General features: G+C 42.4%; 1 protein-coding gene and 1 long non-coding RNA gene across 3 annotated transcripts in view; one reads left to right on the forward strand and one right to left on the reverse strand.

The window, feature by feature from the left end:
- Positions 1-1,350: 1,350 nt before the first annotated feature.
- On the reverse strand, positions 1,351-17,278 carry LOC310831805. Its single transcript, XR_014557969.1, has 4 exons — positions 17,171-17,278; positions 10,995-11,075; positions 3,857-4,882; positions 1,351-2,583 (listed from the first exon to the last, which is right to left on the reverse strand). It is a non-coding gene; the product is annotated as an uncharacterized lncRNA (long non-coding RNA).
- TRPM7 (transient receptor potential cation channel subfamily M member 7) overlaps positions 16,823-24,837 on the forward strand; it is a 76,882-nt gene continuing 68,867 nt past the window's right edge. The window contains exon 1 of one of the 2 annotated variants that reach the window (XM_083712378.1): positions 16,823-17,450. In XM_083712378.1, coding sequence (XP_083568504.1) covers positions 17,448-17,450 — 3 coding nt within the window. In that variant the 5' untranslated portion in view covers positions 16,823-17,447. The remainder of the gene's footprint in view (positions 17,451-24,837) is intronic. The other variant, XM_083712379.1, reaches the window with a different exon arrangement.

The following is a 24,837-nucleotide window of genomic DNA, read 5'->3' on the forward strand; positions in this document are numbered from 1 at the left end:
TTTCCTGGATTAAACATTAAATTAAGGCCTGGTTCACATAAACCACAAAATAAAGCAGTACCATGTTCCCTATTTAGTTGCTTTTTGTTGTTGAGGACTATTCTGTTCCAGGCAACTTTTAAAATATGGTTATGTTTTAATATGCTGCTGCTGGCTTTGAATGTTTACTTTAAAAAAAATGTTTTCCTTTTTTTAATGCCTAACTACATATTCTGGTCACTATTGATTTGTTTTAATTTTGTTGCAATGCATTTTCTAGTGTTTCGTAAACAGCTTTCAAGAAGCATGGTTAAAAATAATCTACTAAACAGAATCGGATATAAAACTATGCAGACTGCAAATACAGAATTACATGGCCGGATGCATCCTATATGGGAAGAAATATCGGTGCATGTACAAAACCTGGGAGTTACTGAAATGCAGAACAGATGTGAGAGATACCCTTTCATTTCCTGTTTGTGTGAGCCAAGCCTAATATTCCAGCAGCAGTCAAGGAGTATATGCATGACTGTGTATATACCCTGCATAGCTTCCCTCCAGAGAATCCTGGGAACTGTAGTTTGTTATGGGTGCTGGGAGTTGTAGCTCTGTGAGAAGTACATTACACTTCCCAGCATTTTTTGGGAGGGAAGCCAAGTGCTCTATACAGTGGTACCTCGGGTTACATACGCTTCAGGTTACATACGCTTCAGGTTACAGGCTCTGCTAACGAAGGAATAATACCTCAGGTTAAGAACTTTGCTTCAGGATGAGAACAGAAATCGTGCTCTGGCGGTGCAGCAGCAGCAGGAGGCCCCATTAGCTAAAGTGGTGCTTCAGGTTAAGAACAGTTTCAGGTTAAGAACAGACCTCGGGAAAGAATTAAGTACTTAATCCGAGGTACTACTGTATGTGCTTTGAATGTATGGTGCGCATGCAGCCAGGAAGACTGAAGCCTTGGAGAAGGTGCATACAAACGTACCATTCTGAAAGCAGCAGGAACACTTTAACTGCTCTATAAACATCTGCTCTGCGACAGTATGCTTTTTAAAAATTTGTTCTGCAGACTTGAATGGAGAAGATCAGTCTGCGGTGGGTACCAATTGGTTAGTGCCCGTGACAACAAAAATACAAATTCCTTCTCTGGAACAGTTTCACAGATTTATTTTATACTTACTAAGGGCTGTGCCAATGCTTGCACAGGGCCCTGCCATCCCCCCCCCCACACACACACACTAACCCCCTAGAGCTTCCCTTTCCTGCTCCATGCAACCACTCGGCTTACTTTTCACCTTCCCAACCCTGTTTGCGTGACAAGGCCCTGGGCCCCATAGTTCCCTAATATATAATAAACACACATGGACATGATAATTTAGGTTAATGGGCAAAAATAGGCCCCAACGTTATTGGTTACAGATGTGAGTGGTTTGACATTGGGTGGAACCAGGCTATATCCTAACTCCTGCCTGTCTGCAGGGAGTCACACCAGCAGAGGGAGCCCTATGATATAGGTCCCCAGTGGGTCCTGGCATGGCCCTAGCCCACCACCAGGCTTCAGACAGGATCCACACTCACCTCTCTGTCGCACTCAGATCACCACCATTTCCATTCCAGCTTCCAATTTATGGGTTGACTCCGCACACATATTCTGAGAGTAACCAGATTGAGACACCGTATAAAATCTGCTTCACAGCTTTTGCTGTGTTCACTCATATTGCTGCTGGAACAGATTCACCTTCTTTTGTGAAGGGGAAACAAAATCAAAGTAATGCTCTTACCGTATGCTCTGCTTTTGCCTTTGCTAATTTGTCAAGCACAGTCCAATTGTTGACAGTCATGAAACCAGATCCTGAAATAGCTGCAGAAATCAACTCCTTCTAATCTGTGGCTATCCATGGCCCAGGAATACTTGGCCTTTCTTTTTGAAAACACCATTACCTTTGACTTCACTAAGTTAATAGTTATAAATTATTTCCTGCAGTCATCTCCAGTGAACAGTGCCCTAGCTGGCATTGTGAGATTAAGACAGCAACATCTGTGCATAAGAAAATGTAAACTTTGGTAGTGGTGAATTTAGGAGGGTGTGAAGATGTTGAGCCCAAATATGTGGGAAGATCGGCCAAGTATAAATAAAATCAGCAAGGACACATCCTTCCCTAACTGCACAGGTGGAAAAAAGTATGTCAGTTAAATGACCAGAAAACCCCACACCTCGAGTTCTGAATGTTCTGCAAGGTTGTGCGGCTTGCCATCATTTTCTTCAGCCAGCATAGTAATTCTAGTACTTCCTTTAATCTTGAGCTATGAAACAACTCCACAAGGTGAAGCTGTGGCAGGAACATTCAACTTGGAACATTTCATTATTTGTCTCCACCCAGGACTTCAAACATTCCAGCTTTTAGCGACAATGTGGAACAAGTTAAAATGGAAAAAAACCCAAACTGGTTTCAATGACCTTGTTATCCTGTGCACCACATTTCATGTTGCTATTAAGACAGGGTTTCGTACATGCACTGACTTAACAGTAACAAGAATTTGTGATTAAAATTCAGGTGCTATTTATGCCTGAGTGGTCTGCCTTCAGTGGGAATAGTGTCTTGAGGGCTGTAATTTAAGGACAATAAGGTCAACTAAGAAACAAGAAATTAATGCTTTACCATCTCTCGAACACAATTAATTTGCAATTTGAAAATGTTCTCCTTTAAAGATGCCCATTAGCTTTAAAGATGGAAGCATAAATAGGCAGTAAAATTGGAGAGCTACACAACGTAAAGGTTATTTTCCCACACTCCCAGCAGGCTACATTAAGGAACCCAGTATTTCTTTCGCCAACAGTGTTGTAAAGATTGAAAAATGAAACACTTGACAAGATTAGTGTAGCTTAAAAAAAAAAGTTTCCAAAATATAATAAATGAGGATTACTGCAAGTTTTACAGAATGTTTCAGTAGGCATAGGAAGTTTTAAGGCCTAATTGGACGGTCGTTAATAGATGTCAACTATGGATTTTACTGATGGGTAGAACATTTAAAGTATCAGGCAATGCAAACATTCCAATTCTACAAAAAGTACTTGGAGAAGACCAAACAAAAAGACAAATTAGGAGTGTAAATGTTGAATGGGGACTTAGCTGTTGTCAAGAAGGGGAACCTTTGGCCCATCAGATATTGCTGAACTACAATCCCACTAGGAGGGGATGATAGGAGTTCTAGTTCCACCACTTCTGGAGGGCTGAAGGTTCCCAAGTCCTGCGATATGTTTGTAAGATTTGGTTCACTGCAGAGTGCAAACCAGTTTTGGAAAAGGTGAGGCTGAAAAGCCATAAACGCAGATGTCGTCGAGAGAGGAATTTACGTGATTGCAATTGCCCATACTATCTTCCTGATTACTGTCTGATTTACACTTCATAAGCGCACACCCTGTGAATTCTTGTTTGAGGCTTGAGCTTAAAAGTGTTTGGCCTATAGCAGGGGTGCCCAAACTTTTCTCAAAGAGGTCCAGATTTGATGAAGTGAACTTTTGACCTTTTTTTTAGGAGTGAAGTTGAGCTTTTTTTTACAATTTTACCCAAAAGTTGTTGAGGTTTTTTAGGATTGAAGTTGTTGCGCTTTTGGGGGGGATTTTACCCCAGGAAATAAACTGCCACAGGGGACAGATTAAACTGTCCAGCAGGCCAGATTAGGTCCCGAAACAGACTTTGGACATGCCAGGCCTATAGGAACAAGCTTTTTAAGAGGCAAAGTGGATTTGTTCCATTATTTTTTCGGTGGGAGAAATTTGCTGCAATAACAAAGCCACTGTCCTTGTTTTATATTCCCTGTGATTTGGGTGTAAAACTAGGGCTGTGACATGAACCTCAAAACTGCTCCTGCGCCACACCTTGACAGAATGCAGATGGCAGGAACCAAGTGTATCTCCATCCTCATTTTGATGACTTGGTCGCTCCATCAACCCCTGGGAACAAAAAGTGACAAATAAAGGCATTACTTTTGGCACATGGGATAGTTTTTAACTTTTATGACTCTGAACTTGAGCATCTAAAGTGCTCAGATGCTTTATAAGAATTATTCTGAAAATAAAGCCCCCTTTTCCCAACGTAAAAAATGAAAACCCTTCTGTGTTTCTGGCAAGATTGCCCCTTGTCCCTGTAACACATTTATTTTAGAGGCTTTTCACCGCCTGCAGTAGTTTTATTGCAGCGAGATCAAGTTACAACCGGTTCAGTGAGCTATCAACCCATGAGATAAGAGGTACCCAGGCCAATTTGGTTGAGATCAAACTGATACCGCATATCACCTTCACGAGTAACAGGAATAGAGCAGTGCACACAATTGCCCGAGATTATGTCCTAATCAGCACGTTTTTCAAATTTTCTATCTCCGGGGAATCAACCCTCTATTGACTTTTCTGCTGAGAACCTCCAGGCCTCTCCCACAGAAAAACCTTTTGCCCCAGAATCCTTTGTGATGCCTATTCTTTGATAGAGAGAGAACATCCCTTAAGTACCGTGTAAAGTGTTTTGTGTTTCAAATCTCCCAAGTTCCTCAAGGAATTCTAGAAATCTTCCCTGGGGAGCTAGCTTTCTTGAAGCGGTCACTCCTTTCACGCTTATCTTGGGACAGAAAGGTGGCATCCTCTTTGTTGTCTGACCCTCGCAGTTGTTCGCCCACCACACCCTTCTGGCTGCGCATTGCAGGGGATGATTAGGTCACAGTGGGATAAGAGGTCTTGTAGGAAGGCTTGCTCACTTTTACTGATGTTCTCATTGAACCATAGGGTTCCTCTGATGACAGTATGAAAGCTGCTGATTCCTTGGTCCCCATACTCACCCCACTTCCTGGACCGTGGCCCACTGGAATATTGCAGACCACAATTGTTTTTCTGCACGTTACAGCAATTGGAATTCTATAGAATTAAATTCCCAATACAATAAAATGCAATGTAATAAATTAAAGAAGGAATAAAATACAATTCATATTAATATTCAGTGCAATGGATCCACTAAATGGAGTCTTGTGCTCCCCCCCCAAAAAAAAATGTTTAGGGGTACTCTCATTTTCCTACTCATATTGAAATACTGTCCCTCAATGAGGCCAAACTTAGATTCACAAAATGTTTAGGGCATGGGTAGGCAAACTAAGGCCCGAGGGCTGGATCCGGCCCAATCGCCTTCTAAATCTGGCCCGTGGACGGTCTGGGAATCAGCATGTTTTTTACATGAGTAGAATATGTCCTTTTATTTAAAATGCATCTCTGAGTTATTTGTGGGGCCTGCCTGGTGTTTTTACATGAGCAGAATGTGTGCTTTTATTTAAAATGCATCTCTGGGTTATTTGTGAGGCATAGGAATTTGTTCATTCTCCCCCCCCCCAAAAAAAAGGTCTGAGGGACAGTGGACCAGCCCCCTGCTAAAAATGTTTGCTGACCCCTGGTTTAGGGGTTTGTATACCCCTGCGTCCCCTCCTCAGAAAAAAAAGCACTGGATTCTTTCATCCTTCCTATTCAGGTTTGTTCCCCTGCTTTTAGCACTTTAGTCATCTCTTTTTACAAATAGGCCATGTACACATTAGCAGCCTACAATGTATATCAAGTCGCATTTGCACATTGCTGCACACACCAGATAGCAGAGTGGGGATGTCTTCGCCCGCTGTGCATTAACGTTATATCTGCAACCTCGCTCCCTAAACTCCTATTAATGAAGCTGTTATCTGTGCATGCACAATGGCTGTCTCGAGTGCACACACATCGGCTCAATTGTGGCTTATGTTTTGAAAGTGGATGGAAATTGCTTTGAGGGGAAACACATCAAACAGCAGAATAAACAGTAATGTGTCCATAGCCCCAGAATGTTAGGGTTGGGCATGGTGGTGGAAGGACTCCAAAAAAAATGTAGTCCAAACTCATGTAACTTTATGATTACATGCTAATAATATATTCCTTCAGGTTGTCCATATAGCTGAGCTATCTAAAATAAAACTTGTTTCCTTCCTCCTCATTCACAGCTGATAGATCTGGAACAAGAAACATCTGGAAACAAAAGACAGATGTCTAGAATTAGTCTGCCATTAACACAAACAATAGCAGGAAAATATGTAACAGAGACCTATAAGGGAGTTCTGAACTTATTCAGCACCTGAATTATCTCTGTTGGTATGACTACAAAAGGTGGGGGGGGGGGACAACGAAAATGTTTTGTTGTTGTGAGTGATTGGATCCAGTTACTTCAAATTGAGAACTTCAATTCCAAGTATCTCATCTCTGTACAAAACAACTGCTTTCCGTAAGGTTGAAGAAACAGGCATCTTTGTAAGAACATAAGGAAAAGAAGAGTGCAAATGTGTTTTTAGAGCACTTGAGGCTTTGGGGCAAGGGCTGCAGATCTATGGTAGAGCATCTGCTTTTGAATGCAGAAGGTCCTAGGTTCAAACCCTGGCATCTCCGGGTAGGGCTGGGAAACCCCGGAGACCTGCTACCAGCAGTGGCGTAGCGTGGGTTGTCAGCACCCGGGGCAAGGCAAGTAATTCGCGCCCCCTAACCCATGGATTTGCGCCCCCCAAACCCGTGGATTTGCGCCCCCTAACCCTAACCCCCAGATGTTGTGCCCGGTGCGGCCAGCCCCCCCTGCACCCCCCATGCTACGCCACTGGCTGCCAGTCAGTGTAGACAATATTGAGCTCAACGGACATTAGTCTGACTCGGTATAAGGCAGCTTCTTAATATTCTCTGTACTTGCTTGTACATGTTTTTATTCATCTGTTCCAGTGGGTTCAATGGGTCTAACTCATAGACGTGCAGGAATTTCAGCCTCAGGAGCATATGGACCCTCTGAAGAGCAAACTGCACACAAATCAATAACAGAAGTTCAGAAGGAAAACAAACTATTCCCAGGTGACAGTGTGTAAAGGACAGTTCGACCCTGTTTTTGTTATAATCACATCTTGCTGAATGGTTTGGCGATTGCAAATGTTAATCTTCAGACACACACACAGCGTAAAAAAGGGAGGAGGAGCTGGAACGGTGACACTTTATGACAAATGTATTTACAAAAGCACTATGCCAAGTTGACAGTAATTATGACATTTATGAGTGCAAGGATAATACTGGTTTGGGTTATTATATGTTCAAGAGGTCACATTGACATTTCTTGCAGATCACCTGAATATACTCTTGCACTGGGGTGTTGCTTAGGGTTTTTTTTGGGGGGGTGTTGCCATTATTGATAATTTTTTTTTGTATCTTTATTTTAGATCTTACTGTGATATATGTTGAAATTGTTCAATTTGGTTGTGTGTTTTTTATGTTTTATTTATTGTATATGACTACATTTGTTTGAACTATGGAATGGTAGCATACAAATAAAGCTATGTATGTATGTATGTATGTATGTATGTATGTATGAAGAAGAGGGTGGGAAATCTCTGGATAAAAGTGGTTTTCAAACCTGAGTGACAAAACACTCTCCTCTTATGTGGTTTTCAGGCACTGGGAGTTCCAACAGTGCAGGTAGAAAATACGTGGCATCCATATGTCACTGGCCAGGCCTCTCTGAGCTCACGGCTGCCCCATTTCAACTGAGCATGGGATCTCAACACTGGTTTTCAACAGATGGGTCAGAAACCACTACCAGGTCACAGCCTGATAGCTGCAGCAGCAGCACCACAAATATATACGATATGGGTCCAAATGCATGCTTGGGTTCAAGCTGAGTCTGGGTCTGAAAAGGTGGAAGACTACTGCTCTAAAACAAATCCAATGATTTCATGAAACATGAGAAGATTGGTGATAATGGTCAGCAAAGTGTCTTTCAGGGAAGTTTGTCTGTCATTAATATTCTTTCCATTAAAAAAAGCCTCAACAAGCTGCTGAAAAAAACCTATTTCAGCTGTTAGAAGGGTACTGCAAATTACACAATGGTTTCTGAGATAAAACTGCAGCAGCGTGTTAAGACTAAACTACTACTAGTATTGCCATCATTTGTCATAAACTCCAAGACGCAGAACTAGTCTCATTACAAGACTTGTGAATTAAAGTGGGTTGAGTGATAATGGTTTGTCGAATGCCTCTACGTGAGATTCCCTGTCAAGTATGAATTTAAGTCCAGTAATGGAAATCTATACCACGTTGTCTAGTGTTATCCTTAGAGCAACCTGCAAAGGACATTAGATTGCCCTAAGGTTATTCAGGGAATTTTGTAGATGAAGGGAAGACTTGTTACCAAGTTCTTACAGCCACACAACGCTTTGCCTATTGCACCCAGGGGCAGCCCGCCCTGTTTTGCTGCCTGAGGCAAAATGGGAAGGTGTTGCTCCCCTGTTGCTTCTACACACCCCCCGCACTTGAAGCCTGTCTGTGATTGCGTGACTGTGGTGGTGGCTTCTGGTGAGATCTCGAGAGGTCCACAAGATCTCACTGGGATGTGGAAGTCACTGCCGCTTCTTCTTCTCATTTCTCTGGCAGCGTTGGGGGCAAGAAGGGTGCCCACCACCACAACCATGGGAGAAGTGAGAAGAGGTTGTGACAGCCATGGTGGCTTCCAGTAAAATCTCGCAAGAGTCCTGTGAGATCTTGCCAAAAGCCAAAGCTGCTTCTCCTCACTTCTATTGGGATGGGCGAGCCCAAGGCAGTGCTGTAGAAGTGAGAAAAAGCGGTGATGGTTTCCAGTAAGATCCCCAGTGGTGGTGTGTTGCTTGTGGTGGCGCTGGAGAAGTGAGGAGTCGTGGCAGCAGCAGTGGCTTCTGGTCTTGCAATAGCCCCGTGAGATCTTGTGGAGCTCTTGTGAGATCTCACTAGAACCCGGAAGTTGTTGCCACTTCTCACTTCTCTAGTGGCAGCGGGAGTGAGCTCATGGGGTTCTGAGCACATGCCACACCTTGGATTTCCCCACCAGAGGCAGCTGCCTCAGTCCACCTCATGGACGGGCCGGCCCTGATTGCACTTCAGTGCCTGAGTACGATTCTGTTTGAAACAGGGAGGTAACCTCTATGAGGGACACAGAGACTGCACACTATTAGTTTAGGTGATGTGGGGTGGGGAACCAGGCCCAGCCTGAGACATTTGGGCCCCTGAAGCAAACCGCAAAATGGCACACACCTCCCCACCAGGGAAGAATGAAGACGGGGAATAAAGATCTACATTGGGATCTGCTGCCCTTATGGATCCTGCTACCCAAGGCAGGTGCCTCACCTTGCCTCGTGGGTGGGCCAACCCTGTGGGGAACCTATGGCCCTTGAGATATTGTAGGGCTACAACTCCCATCATCCTTGACTGTTGGCCATACTGGCTAGAGCTGATAAGAGTTAGAGTCTAACAACATCCAGAGGGCTGCAGGTTTATATAGAATACTTGTTTTGTTGTGAAGGACAGCTAATTTTTAAACACATTAGCTGCAAATAAACGATGTTGTGTTCATAATTCAACTATTATGTTTCCTTTCAAGCTCCTTCCTGTTGGATTGCTACCAGATGCTTAAAACATGACAGGTTTGAAGCTATGTGCATATGGAATTCAACCCCTCCCCACCGGACCCTTGTTTTGCTTCGTTAGGGCCCCAACCTTACCAGCTATGTCTCAGCCTGGTCTCAAGCATGCAAACAGCAATTAAATGATCTACCACAAATCCCTGTGGCTTTACTTTATCATATGGTGTTTTATCTGAAGCTGTAAGTTGTGTATGTGTGGTGGGGAATGCCTCAGTCTAATCCAGTGGCATCAGTAGCAGGTGACTCTACTTCTGCAAAACAGAGCCGAGCATACACTTTTGCTATATTCACAACTGTTTTTTAAAGTGTCTGATAATTAATGCAGCATAACGTGGTATGCTGACATGTAATTTCTAAAGTGGCTCCATGGACACGATGCAGGATCTGCTCCAGGTATGGTTAGTTCTCTTAGTTCCTAGCCTAGCAAAAATAATGTGATTCTAATTCTAACACAATCCATTGTCTCCATCATGGGGATTAGTCACAGCAGTGCTATCATTTATTAGAACAACTTGCTGCTGAGGGAGGGGGAACATTACTATTTTACTAACTGTGCTTTGTAGACAGAGGCTGTATACATACTCCCATTTACTCCGCACCCAGTGCCCTTCCACTGAGCTTCTTGGGCTTGCCAATTGGAAGGTCAGCGGTTCAAATTCCTGCAACAGAGTGAGTCCCCATTGCTCTGTCCCGTGTGCCCTGGCTTCCGTCAGTGTCCCATTGCACCAGAAGTGGTTTAGTCCTGCTGGCCACATGACCCGGAAAGCTGTCTGTGGACAAACACCAGCTCCCTTGGCCTGAAAGTGAGATGAGCGCCATAAGCCCATAGTTGCCTTTGACTGGACTTAACTGTCCAGGGGTCCTTTACCTTTTTTTTTTTTTTTGCATGCGACAGCCACAATTCATATTCAAATTGAGAAACAGAATGACCTAGTTGCGTTTTAAGCTGGCAATGTGCACACAGCCTTAAATTTCCTCAAATCAGCAGATCAGTTACAGTGTACCTGATGGCTTATCTCCTGGGAAAATTCCAGGAAAGGTGTTTGTGCTGTATTGGGCATGTGATTCCCTTTCCTCTCACAGCCACCTCCACTTTTACGTTCCCATACTTACACAGTATCTAATTATTATGGAAGGGAAATGTCTGTTGGTTTGGAAGTATTAATCACCAGGAACTGATACAACACAATTTAGTAGGTATGCATAATGATGTATAATGATGCATAATTTATTTTCAAAGGCACAAATTGTATGGGCTGGGTAAAAGTCAATGACGCTTTGGGTATCATTGATATGCAGGTAGATTTCCTGCTATGCTGGCAGACTAGAGGACAACCATTAAATTTGTTTTCAAGAGGAGTGGCTGAAGTGTGTGGATCCCCCAGTCCCCCACATAGTGTATTATCTCAAGTGTATAGTCTGCATTATTCAAGGATATTAAAATGGAAATATTCTGCTTATTAAACTAGTCATCCTCAAGCTGTTTGCTAGCTGCGAACATGCTGTGAGAAATAAATAAATTAAAATCCTGGTCTTGCCTGCTTCCAATCAGCCTCCACTGGAGAGCATGCTATGGTGCAGTTGGATCAAATATAGTTTTCAAACACAGCCCACACAGACTACAAAAAAAAAACAACAGAATATCAAGTATGTAAGTTCACTGAAAGGTAGAAACAAATAAAAAGCAAAAAGCAGCAACAGACTGTCAGTCAGGGTTTCTTAAACGTTTATCCCCAGGGCTGAAAATTACTGAGATCTACCAATGAGAATATGGAGCCAGCCTGGAACCAGCCACCAAAGGGAGTAGATGGAAGCTAATTTCGCATAACTAGCTGGCAATTGTTGACATCCTCTTGATATCTAGTATCGATATCTTATTTTGAAATGGCATAATTTTTTGCTACAGCAATATCGTTGTTGCCTAGCTTTAGAAATCTCATAACTAAGGCCATACATTTAAAGCACATGATGTTTAGGTGCCCAATGAAGACATTTTCATTCAGGAAGTTTTTCCTTGAGGTGTAACCCAGTCATATATGGAAGATCAATTTTATATATGATTTTTTTAAATAGTTTGAATGGATGGTTTTATTGCTTTAGAGTTTGGTGAATTTATTTTATTGTTCTTAGAGTTTGCGTTTTTGTCCCCACCCACCATATTTACCCTGTAATCTGCTTTAATGGCTTCATGCCAGGAACTGGTCTATACATATAATAATTAGTGTGGTGAGAGCCAGTGTGGTGTAGTGGTTAAGAGCGGTAGTCTCGTAATCTGGGGAACTGGGTTTGTGTCTCCGCTCCTCCACATGCAGCTGCTGGGTGACCTTGGGCCAGTCACACTTCTTTGAAGTCTCTCAGCCCCACTCACCTCACAGAGTTTTTGTTGTGGGGGAGGAAGGGAAAGGAGATTGTTAGTCGCTTTGAAACTCCTGAAGGGGAGTGAAAGGCGGGATATCAAATCCAAACTCTTCTTCTTCTTCTATTAGTCCCCCAAATCTTAAAAAATATTTAAGGTCTTTCTGTCTTCTATTAATTTGGTGGTAGAAATGTGTTTGATTTATTTTAAATATCACTGGCTGGCCTTTACTGCACAAATGTATTCTATCTGTAAACTGTGAAGAGTTACAAGTGGATTTGAATAACCTACTTTTTATTTTTTAAATGAGTAATTCTAACTTAGAATATAAACCAAATGCAACTGATTCATTGATTTGTCTGTTGCTGTGGGATCATGTTATAATTTGACTGAAAATGCTCTCTTTCCTTGTCTCCTTGAAAGAAGCTGGTGACTCAATATTCCAGGCTGAGATTTGGGACAACAGAGATGGCACTGGGTTATTACTTTTATCTGTGGCTCTAGATTAATAGTGTTCCAGCTATTTTCCAAACATGAGAGAAGAGAATGTTCTGATCCTGATAAGTTTAAAATAACAAAACAGGGATGAGAACAAATTAGCTACTCTATAATGTATTTTTTGTTCTGGTTGAGTAAGCTCACAACGAAGGCAGTGAAAATAATCATTACCCATAGCCCAGCACAGAGGTATAATGTGCTAGAAATAATGAACTGGTTTTCAATGCATACTATTTTAAACTCACTTTTGAATATAATTAATGCTATAGCTTAATGCACATTTGGAACATATGGACACACCTGAAGGATGTGATTTATTATTATTATTATTATTTGCAGGTTTATAAGCTTCTTTACAACCATGTTCATAGCTTGTGAACAATGGCAACAATCTCATAACTTTGACCTTGTAACCACTTGGCCAGTGTTGAAGTGCCAATTTTTTCAGCTTTTAAGTACGACCACTTTTAGCCTATGGTAAATGGTCATGAGACGCTTCTGCCAAAAGGCCTGGTCATTACTGAACATGCGTTTGCAAATCTTTAAAGTAGGTTGAGAAACAAGGCAGTAAACTAGGATGTAAGCCAATGGGGGAAGCTGCAAGGATTGCTTCACCATGGGCAAAATTTTGGAAATGTCATTCAGATTTATTTTTGCTTTTTTAAAGTATCCCACCATGGTTGGAATTCAAAGAACTAGTTTTCCATGAGGAGCTTGTAGTTAACCTAATGGAATTATGACCTTGAACAACTGACCCTCTAGTAGTGTTGCTAAATGCTTTTAAATCTCCTTTCTGTTTCAAAATCCAGCTTGACATGCAATGGGGGGGATTTGCTTATTAGCCTATTTAGACTAATAAAACGAGTTTCATTGATATTTGGATCCAGCCCTATGTATACCATTCTTCATTTCCTATTCCAATTACGGTAAGTTTAATGGATGAACTGAAAAAACATTATTCCAGTTAAGCAAGTTTATAAGATGGCAAATCCTTCTGCCCATCAAAAGCTTCCTTATACAGTAATTCTAAACATTTATTTGAACTCCTGTCGTGTTTTGCAGAAGCAAGTTGCTAAATATTGATGCAAAATATTTCCTGCCCTGAGGGGCCGAGTGTGTGACTTTTATAGTACTCTTAATTTATTTTTGTCCATGGACATGGACATGAAATCTGAAATCTGATCTCTCTACTGGCAGTGTAAAAAAGAAAATTAGTGGTAAAAACCTTGCAGACTTTATTGTTTCTGAACAAGAAAGTCTGGAAGAGTTGGGCTTAGTGAGCTTCAACAGTCACTGTTCTGAGCATTTGTTTTGAGCACTGGTGGTTAATAATCTGGGTTTATGAGCCATTTTTTGTAAATAAGGTGAATCCTATACACTGAAATAGTCCACTGAGTTCAGTGGGGGGTTACTCCTAAGTAAGTGTGCAGGTTTGATTTATAGTCTACAGTTCTCTGTCATGCAATGTAATTCTTATGTCTACAAGCCAAATGGCATACACTCCCGTTTGAGGGACACCTATTTCCTTATTTTGTTGCGATGTTTAAATATCATCATTCATTTGAAGCATGGCAATTTTGATTGAATAACATTTATTGTTAGGATTGAAGGGGGAGTCCCCTCATCACAGATAAATGGTAAATGACTGGTGTCTATGGGGTGTGGCATTCATCTCACTTTCAGGCTGAGGAAGCCGGAGTTTGTCCACAGACAACTTTCCGGGTCATGTGGCTAGCATGACTAAACCGTTTCTGGTGCAACGGGACATTGTGACAAGTGCCAGAGCACACAGAAACATCATTTACCTTCCCGCTGCAGTGGTACCTATTTATCTACTTGCACTAATACTTCGTATCATATCATATACAGTTGTACCTTGGTCCTGTTTGAAAATCAAGGTGCAGCTTCCAATTGGCTGCAGGAGCTTCAGACTTTCGGCTTCCAAAAAATGTTCAAGAACCAGAACACTTCTGGGTTTTCGGTGTTTGGGAGCCAAAACGTAAGAGTACCAAGGCATTCGAGAACCAGGGTACAACTGTATATGATACGATATGTTATATCATAGATACATATGATATAGGGTATCCCATTTATTTTGAGTTTCAGTGTCACATAAATTTACTTTGGAGTCCAGGGACACTTTAACTTTAGTTATTTTTAAGTGTATTGTTTCAAACAAATTTTGGAAACTTTTAATCAATTATGGCATCATACCAATCTTCTATTTTCAGCATTTTGAAGCTGCCTTTTCTCAAAAATATTGACAAGGTGGTTTGCAAAAAACAAACACCATAACAAAATGTAGAAGCATACAATAAATCCATAAACATTGTACAAACTCAGCATTGAAGAGGACATTAAAGCCAGCGGTTAAAAATTCTCACCAAGACATCGGGCCCAAAATAAAATAGTAATTATAAGAGTAATAATAATAATAATCTGCTATTTCATGCTGACTTATATTTGCATTGCTCGCTGAGCATACAAAATAGCAAAATTTTAATAAAAAGAAAATGAGGAATTTGTGCCGAATTAAAAATTAAAGCAAACTTAATAATGTTCGAGACTGGATTACTAGAATGTGCTGTGTGGAGTTTTCATTATACTAGGTCTGGAAGCTGCAGGTAGTGTAGAATGCTGCAGCACAATTGCTGACAGGAGTTAGCATAGAACACCTCTGCTTAGGGACCTGCACTAGTGGCAGATGTGCTACAGGGCCAAGTTCAAGGTATTACTATTAGTATTTGAAGCCCATAACAGCTTGGGACCAGCTTGCTTGTGATATTACCTTACCCAATTTATTCCCACTCAACTGCTTTGATCTGTCGAACTGATCCTGTTGCAGGTGTCACTTAATTCCTGTTCCACATTTCTAAGAAATTGATTTTTTAATGTGGCTGTACCCACGCATTGGCACTCCCTACTGCCTACTGACACCAGGCAGGTGCCTTCACTATACTTTTCGGCACCGGCTAAAAACATGTTTGTGTGGAACATGTTTTAATCTGGTTTTTAGCTTACAATTGATTTAACTTAGGTTTTAAATAGTTGGTTTCAAGTTTCTTTACTGGTAATTTTACTGTTTCATTCTTTTTGTAAAACACTGCGAGGTTTCATTACAATCAAGCATTTTTAGTGTATAATGCATGAAGCAGGCTAAACAGGATTGCTTTGTACCGGGACAAACAACAGGAGAAAGTGAAGCATCACATTTTAAAGGCTCTAAGGGGGCGGGGCGGGGCGTTGCTCTGTACATGTTGTTAAACACCAGAAACTTCTGTAACTTTATCCTCTGCCTAACAGGCAGGCATTTAGCAGGTGAAACTTTTCCTGGCATGTCTATGAATGAGCGTGTGCCATTTCAAACATATTCCGCACAATGCATTTTTAAAATGTGACTGTGAACCAGTGGCGTAGCGTGGGGGGTGCAGGGGGGGGGGCGGCCGCACCAGGTGCAACATCTGGGGGTTAGGGTTAGGGGGCGCAAATCCACAGGTTAGGGGGCGCAAATTACTTGCCTTGCCCCGGGTGCTGACAAAGCATGCTATGCCACTGCTGTGAACTTGCTTTGAACTGTTTTGTTTTACACTGTGTTTTAATACAGTAAAGGTATTATTCTACACAACTTTTAGAAGACATCTGAAGGCAGCCTTGTATCGGGAAGTTTTAAATGTTTGATGTTTTATGTTTTTATATGTGTTGGAAGCCGCCCAGAGTAGCTGGGAAGACCCGGCAGATGGGTGGGGTATAAATATCATCATCATCATCATTTCATTTTAAAAAATTGATTTTTTCAAAGTTTAGAAGCGTCAAGTTAGAAAAAAATAAAACATATATTCCTTTGGCTTCCCTCCTTCCCCTTTTGTGGATCCTTGTGTTATAATTATTCCCCCTGCATCTCTTTTAACATTCCAATTTTTACTAATCCTTATTTCATTTTTTTTAGCTACAAGTTTTACATCACCCCTGCTAATGAATTTTGTTATTTAAAGTAGTTTTCCAGGTAAATTATATACTTTCCCCATTATTATTATTCTTTGTTACATTGACTGTTAATTAAGGTCCTGGGATCTTAGGGTGAATGGGAGAATAGTAAGTTGAAATGCAAGAAGAGTGAGAATAATAATAATAATAATAATAATAATATATTGTTAAGCAAATTACTACTACTACTAACTTCTAGCTTCACTCCTGCCACCCCATCCTAAAAAATCCCCTCAGTTATCATTATTATTTACGAAGGGCCCTTCTAGCTTCACTCCTGCCACCCCACTCCTCCAAAATCCCGTTATTATATTTAACATTATTATTATTTACGAAGGGTCCTTCTAGCTTTGCTCCTACCACCCCCCAAAAATCCCGTTATTATTATCATTATTTACGAAGGGCCCTTCTAGCTTCGCTCCTGCCACCCCCCAAAATCCCGTTATTAACATTATTATTATTGAAGTGCCCTTCTAGCTTCGCTCCTACCACCCCACCCCAAAAATCCCGTTTATTTCTTCTTCTTCCTCCTTCTCCTCCTACTACTACGGAGGGTCCTTCTAGCTTCGCTTTTGACACCCCCCCCCCGCCAAAAAAAATCCCCTCAGCGCCCGACCCCTCCTGCTCCCTCTGAGGCGAGCGCGACCGACGCGCAGCTCGTGAGGGAAACGCAGGCCGAGCCAGGAAAAGGCGGGAGAAAGGCCGGGCGGGGCTGCGCGAGCTGACGCGGCCACGCCGCTGCGCTCGAGCCGGGCCAGTCGCACAATTATGAGAAAGAGCCGCCAGGCCGCTCCTGCCGCTGCTGCTGCCGCCGCTGCTGTTGCTGCTGCCTTCGCCGCCGCCCTCCGCTCTGGATCCCCAGCCGGAGCCTCCTACCCCGAGCCTTCGCCGCTGCTCCGGCCGCCTCCTCAGGCGAGACTCCCCGCGGGCCCAGTTCGGAGCGACCACCTCGCGCGGCGGCCTTCTCTCCTTCTTCTTCTTCTTCCCGCCCGGCCCCGCGCAGCAGCCGCCGCCGAGCTCAGCGCCGATAGATGGAGACAGGCCCCGCCACCGCCGAAGCCGAACCACGAGCAGGAGCAGGAGCCGACGCCGCCCGGCGTGAGGAGAGCCAGAGCCGCCGGCGCCGAGACCCCGTTGCCCGACCCTGAGGAGAATGGTGAGGGTGGGGGAGAAGAAAGGGAAGCGAAATGGGGGACGCAGGGGGGGGCTGGGTCTCTCTCTCTCTCTCTCTCTCTCTCTCTCTCTCTCTCTCTTTTGCCTGAAGCTGAGGAGAGTTTCCCCCGAGGAGGGCGCCATAGCCGTCGTTCCCGGCCATGCGAGGCGGCTTGTGGCTGGGAGTCGGGCTTAGCCCCAGAACCTGCCCCTTCGTGGCTCCAATAAATCCGCCGGGAGCCCTTGGAAGGAGCGAGATGGGTCGCCGCGCAAGCAGGTGGCTGGGGGGGGGGGGGGCAAAAGGCTTCTGGGCCCTGCGCCACGTTCCTCCTCTTAGAAAGCGGGCGATCCGTGGCGCTCACAGCACTTTTAACATGAGTAACGGTAGCAGAGAGAGAGAGAGAGAGAGAGAGAAAAGAAATTATGGGTTCCTGCCTCGAGGAGCATACAGAAGAAAGCAGGGGTAGCGTGGTGCTCTCCAGATGTTCTTGGACGTCAGCCCCTGCCTCCATGGCTAGTGATCGAGGTGATGGTGGGAATTGTAGTTTAGAATATTATTTTCGTTGGCTGGATGGTGCCAAAGGGTGCGAATGGAAGGCCCTTAAGGAAATCCTCAAATGCCTCCCTGATCCTACCGCCATGATGGGAATTGTAGTTTAGAATATTATTTTTGTTGGCTGGATGGTGTCAGAGTGTATGAATGGAAGGCACTTAGGGCCCTTAAGGAAATCCACAAATGCCTCACAAATTCAGACAAATCCTGCACCCCAAGGCTTCAGAAAACAGTAGCAAAGGGACATAACAAAAGGTAACAAGGCTGGGGATTCTCCCCCCCCCCCCAAATAGTGCAAAAGGATAGATTGGTCTATTGTGCCCATTGGGCATGATAGCCTAGGTTGGGTTCAGAGGGAGAATGCCATTAAATGCCATTTACTGACCACTCTCAGCCAAACCTACCTCACAGGGTTGTTGTGAAGTTAAAATGGGGAGGAGGAGGAAGAAGAAGAAAAACATTGTGTTAAAAAAAGTTGGTTACTGAGAGGCAAGGGCAGGAGAGTTAGACTTCTTTGGCTTGTCGCTTGGAATGAGATGCTGGACAAGAAGGACCTTTGGTCTGACCTGACAGAGAGTCTCTTATGTTAACAAGTCCCTCCCCTCTTAAAAAAACATTTGATTTTCAAACTGAACGCTTCCCACATTAAGAAGATCTGCATAGCATATTGAGCCATGGGCTCATGGGCATGGGCAGGAGGGGCAGCTGTCTCTGCTCAAGTAAATAAATAAAAATATTTGACTAAAAGTAGAAATTGTAGAAAGATTTTAACAGATTTTTCTGAGCACTTAGGGTCAAAAGAAAGTAATTTAAAACAGCTGTTGTTCAGACATTTCATTCTGAATATGCTAGACAGAGCTAGACAGAGGGTGTTGACAGGTGGATGTCCCACCCCCCTAACATATATCCTTGCAACATCCAGGCTATTGTTACTCCTGGGGTTTTCGTTTGTTTTTTAGTTAAGCAGTTCCTGGAAGTGACACCTTACTACAGTATTTCCATAGGATGTGACTCCTATGGTGTCTTAATAAATCAGAAAGAGGCTAGCATGCAGCCTTTTTTGTAATGCCCATAGATAACTATCACAAAACTATGCAAAGCAGATAAGCTTTATCTCACTTCACCATCGCTATGCCTGCCAATCCCACAGTCTACCCATTCAGATGCCTCTAGCATGTAAGGTAGCTAATTTGATATGGGGAGGGGGAAAGGAGGCCACTGGGCAGGACTTCTTAAATATTGTGTGCTGCAGCCCCCTCCCCCCTGCAGACAGTAGACCACCTTTGCTGTTTGCATGTAATGCTCTTTGATATATCAAGATAACAATTTAAGGTACCATATAAAGCAGGGGTGTGGAATGAGATATTGTTGGAACCCAACAATAACAATAGCCATTAACAATAGCCAGCGTTGCCAAAATCTGAAGGTTCCCCACCCTTGACATAAGGGATGGGGAGAATGATGCCCATAGACACACTCTTAGTTCTGCAGAAGACAAACCTGTAGACACGATACCCATTATTTCCTCAACGAAGTGTTCTCTATCTCCCTGGCTTCCATATTACTCCAGACAGCAGTGACATACTGATCCTCTTAACCCCACAACTTCCTACCATGTACAGAGATTCTTTAAAACATCTCTTCTGCCACTTCCGCTCCCTTTCACATGTCTGCAGCTGGGCTTCAGCAGGTGTGCATAAAGTGGGAGCGTGGGAGTTGGGTGGATTCTTTGGCATCCCTTTTTCCTGGCACCTGTGATGGCTGTATCCACAACAGTTTGGGGGGGAGGGAACAGGCACATTTTGAAAAACAAGGCCACCCAGATTCGAACACACACCTAGTTGTACATCACAGCTCAAATTTGGATTTCTTGCGAATCTTAATGCACCACAAAATTGCGCATTTGGAATAGTCTTGAATAGCATCTGTGGATACTGGACAGCTCTTGGAGATTCATAAAAATTGATCACCCAGCTTTTGTAGGGTGCCTAACTAGGCCCCTTCACTTATCATCCCATCACTGGAACTAGTACAATCTTAAGGTCCTAAGATCAGCTCTTCATGTGCCAAAATATGTTTCAAATACTACGCTATGTCTTGAAACAAGTTTTGTAAGAGCAGAGGCTAGGGTGTGAATGGCCACACAACTTCTGGCCTTGCTTCCCTAACATTAAAGGATGACTTTCAAACAACATGGAAATGAGCAGTGGTAGACTAAATGCTAACTCTAGGTCTTACCCCACAGCTTTTACTAGGCATGGGCTTTAAACAGGCAGAAAAACCCCCATTAAACAGTGTGTGGTTCAGATTGAACATCAGTCAGATCTAGCCAGATTCCCAGATTTCATCATTAGTGAAACCAGTAGGTATCTCACCACCTCAATGGCGTATTTAACTAATTTGAAATACCAAAACAGTGAAGAGCGTTCACTCTGGCTCATTGCCAGGCTCTCCCTTCAGCCATCCAGGAAGGCCATTTTAGGAAGACGCCTTATGAGGTGAGAAAATGCCCCTGCAGCTCTGAGCACATAGAAACAATTGAACATGTTTTTATCCAGTATTACACAAACATACGTGCTAGGTTTATCCTGCCAATAATACACAAATTTCCAGGACACATAGGACAATTCTATATCTCCTTACTGCTCCCAAGATATAAATCCTGATATAACATATTCAGTTGCCAGATATTGTGCTGCTATGATTGACATACGTCAGGCAGCAGGTCTAAAACTGAAGGTTTGATTTACATGTTTTACATGTTTTTATCTTATGCTGGTTTACTGTAAGTGAGAGTATGAGTACGTGCTGCCCTATTGCCTATCTAGCATGTTTTGTTTATGTATGGAGGTGCTTTTATCTTATGCTGGTCTATGACCATAATAAAAATTTGGATTGGATATCTGTGACAACAGCTCCAAGCTTATGCTGAAGTGGTGTTTCTGTCCAAGCAGATTCGCTGTGAATATAATGCTTCATGCTTTAAGCAAAACATTTAAGCAATTACTAGCAATATTTTGTAAATACCTATTCTCAGTTGAGCTTGAATGGAAATTTGGAGGTTTCGTTCACTCCTTGGTAAGTTCAGGCCTCTTTTTATACTTTCCTAGGACTTGTTTACACAGTTAAGGTTTAGAGGTAGTTGGACTGCCTCAGGATTGTCAGCAGAAAGGGCATTTCAGCCTTGTAACCTTTCTGTTAGGTTGTTCATAGGTCATTGTGCTTCTCTCTGAAGCTATCACTCCCCCACTAGAAAAAAACAATCTGTCTGTTGCTTTCATGATCACTAACCCTAAGAGGAAAGAGAAATGAAATGAAGAGTCCTTGATGTTGCCAGGGGTGGTTTACTCTCTTCAGTCTCTGATTTACCCCTTGAGTGTAAATGTTTATACATGTTTATGGGAAACTTAATTCAATAGGCCTTACTCCCAAATCATGGTGATTGCACTGCAGCCTGGAATAAATGAATAATTTTAAGTAAGGGAGGTCTCTCCAGATTAAGTGACCATGCAAATAGGAGTTGCAAATTATTACTCTCCTTAATTCAGATTTCTTGTTATGTTAAATGATCATGTGTTAACTTGGATAGCTCAGTTGGTAAAGAATGAGACTCTTAATCTCAGGGTTGTGGGATTGAGCCCCATGTTGGACAAAAAGATTCCTGCATTACAGGTGGTTGGACTAGATGATCCCTGTGATCCCTTTCAACAATTCTATGATTCTATGATAATCAAGAAGCATTTTGAAAACGGTTTGTTTTCATTCTATTTAGGTGAGTTTATTTAAATGTATGCTAAGACATGTGATACAAAACATACCTTTAAGCTATGTAAATATTAATTATGTCTTTCTATTGCCAGTAGCTCAAGAAAACAACAATCCTAGAACTAGAAATCATATTCTTATAGATGTCTGCTGCAGTCATATGTGACCTGTAGTAGGTAGTGGATTGTTTAATTTTAATTAGGTACTTCAGTAATAAAGCTGGCAAATTGAAAATATTGTTTGAGGTGACTTTAAAATGTTACATTTTATTTACATTTATATATTTATCTGTGGAAATTGAATTTCTTGGGTGTGTTTCTTTAAGAATTTCAGAAAAATGAATGTTGTTTTTTACTGTGCAGATACTAAGATTAGTTACTTGTATTGTGTCAACTATCTGTCAAAGTCAGTATAACTGTTACATAATGCTTCTTTAAGTTTTTGATGCGTATCTTGTTCTGATTCTCAAAACAATTACAAAGTTACTGTTCTGTTTTTAGAGTTTTACAGTCTCTAGTATAGGCAGCAGCTGTTTTAAGTGCATTCAATATGTGCGCAACTGCACACACACATTGCGCCAAATCTGGAAGTGACCCCAAAATGGGGCGGGGCGGCCTTATGGGGGTCCCCCCAAGATACGTGGGGGTCTGGAACGTAACCCCCGTGCAAATCAGTCACTGCCTGTAGTTGATTTTTTGTTCTCTGTTCTCATGTTATTGGAAACAATTTTAAAAATAACCTGTTTGTGCTCTGTGTAGACAGTTGCTGCTGGTACAGTCTGATAAAAGACTGCGCAGCAGACAGCTTTAACTGTAACTCATTTCAGCTCTTCCTAGTTTACATCAGATGTACTGCACTCTGCTAGGCCTATTTCATGTTGTGGAAAGAAATAAGTTATGGGAAAAGTGCAGATTCCTAAAACAAACATAAATGGTTGTTTGGTTTAAAGCAAACCAAACGGTGTTCCTTGGAGTAGTTACACTTTTAAGTTATAACTAAGCTGATACTGTAGTTTCTTTGTTTGTTTTAAAAGGCATCAGCAGACTTGATGATTGCAGTTTGCACAAAATATCTATGCTTCTATTAAGTTTGTATTGCATGAATGGGTTGTGTTTGCACTGAGTAGACGTCAATCCAGGGAGCTGCAAAACCCATAGTAAGCAGTCCACGACTATCTTAAGAGCATGCACGTTTCTTCAGTGTGATTACAAGTGTTTAACTTGTAAGTGAGAATTGGACTGAAGCCACTTTTTACAGTTTGTTTATAAGTTGCTATACTTGGCAAATAACATGTTCTCCTGTTTCCTTAATAGTATTGGGGACAATGCAAAAGAGAGAGAGACAGCACCTGACGGGGCCCCCCCTAAATACAGTCATGGGAAAAAGAAATTCTTTGAATTCTGTGATTTTACATATGAGAACATAATAACAATCACCTGTTCCTTAACAGGTCTTAAAATTAGGTAAATACAACCTGACATATGACACCGTGTCATGATTTATTTAACAGAAATAAAGCTGAAATGGAGAAGGCATGTGTGAAAAAGCAACTACACCTTGTGATTCAGTAGCTTGTAGAACCACCTTTAGCAGCAATAACTTGAAGTGATCATTTTCCGTATGATTTTCAGTCTCTCACATAGTTGTGGAGGAATTGTGACCCATTCTTCTTTATAGAGTTGCTTCAGTTCGTTGAAGTTTGCTGGCTGTTTATACACAGCTCTCTTAAGGTCCTGTCACAGCATTTCAATTGGGTCGAGGTTTGGACTTTGACTAGGCCATTGCAACACCTTGATTATTTTATTTTTAGCAACTCTGTCTTAGATTTGCTGGTGTGCGTGGGATCATTGTCCTGTTGCATAAACCAATTTCAGCCAAGCTTTAGCTGTCAGGTGGATGGCCCCACATTTGCCCCTAGAATACTTTGGTATACGGAAGAGTTAATGGTCGACCCAATGACTGAAAGGTTCCTAGGTCCTGTGGCTGCAAAACAAGCCCAAATAATCACCATCATGCTTAACAGTTGGTATGCGGTGTTTGTTTGTGCTGATAAGCTGTGTTTGGTTTTCACCAAACATGGTGATGTGCATTATGGCCAGCATCTCCACTTTGGTCTTGTCTGTTCAAAGGACATTGTTCCAGAAGTATCGTGGTTTGTTCAAATGCAGTTTTGCAAACCTAAGTCATGCTGCCATGTACTTTTTAGAGAGAAGAGGCTTTCTCCTGGCAACCCTTCCAAACAAACTACACTTGTTCCATCTTTTTCTAATTGTACTGTCATGATCTTTAACATTCCACATCCTAACCGAGATGTAACTCTAGGGTTTCTTGCGATTTCTCTGAACATTGCACGGTCTGACCTTGGGGTGAATTTGCTGGGATGTCCACTCCTGGGAAGATTGGCAACTATCTTGAATGCTTTCCATTTTGAATAATCTTCCTCACTGTAGAATGATGAACTTTAAATTGGTTGGAGATGACCTTATAACCCTTCCCATGGTTTCATGGGTAGCAACACTTGCTTATCTAAGAGCATTGCTGCTGTCTTTCTTCCTTGGCATTGTGTTAAAAAACACCTGAAAGCTCCAGACCAGCAAACTGCTGAAATTTCAGCTTTTATAGAGGTGGGCACACTTGCTGATGATCAATTAAGCAAGGGCATTTGATTAGCCGTACCTGTCTGCTACTTAGTCACTTAATTCTTATGGAAGCAGTAATGGGGTGTACTTAGTTTTTCACCCATGGCTTCCCCATTTTGGTTTTATTTTTTGTTAAATAAATCATGACACAGTGTAATATGTCATTCATTGTTGTTCATTTGAGGTCGTATAGGTGTTTCCGTGCGCTGCTCTGGTTTGCCAGAAGCGGCTTAGTCAGGCTGGCCACATGACCCGGAAGCTGTACGCCGGCTCCCTCGGCCAATAAAGCGGGATGAGCACCACAATCCCAGAGTCGGCCATGACTGGACCTAATTCGTTAGGGGTCCCTTTCCCTTTACCTTTTAAGATCTGCTAGGGAACAAATTACTATTATGCCCTCATATGTAAAACTATAGAATTCAAAGAGGGTGTGC

The sequence above is a fragment of the Podarcis gaigeae genome, assembly GCF_964106915.1.
Source record: "Podarcis gaigeae genome assembly, chromosome: 14".
Taxonomy (NCBI): domain Eukaryota; kingdom Metazoa; phylum Chordata; class Lepidosauria; order Squamata; family Lacertidae; genus Podarcis; species Podarcis gaigeae.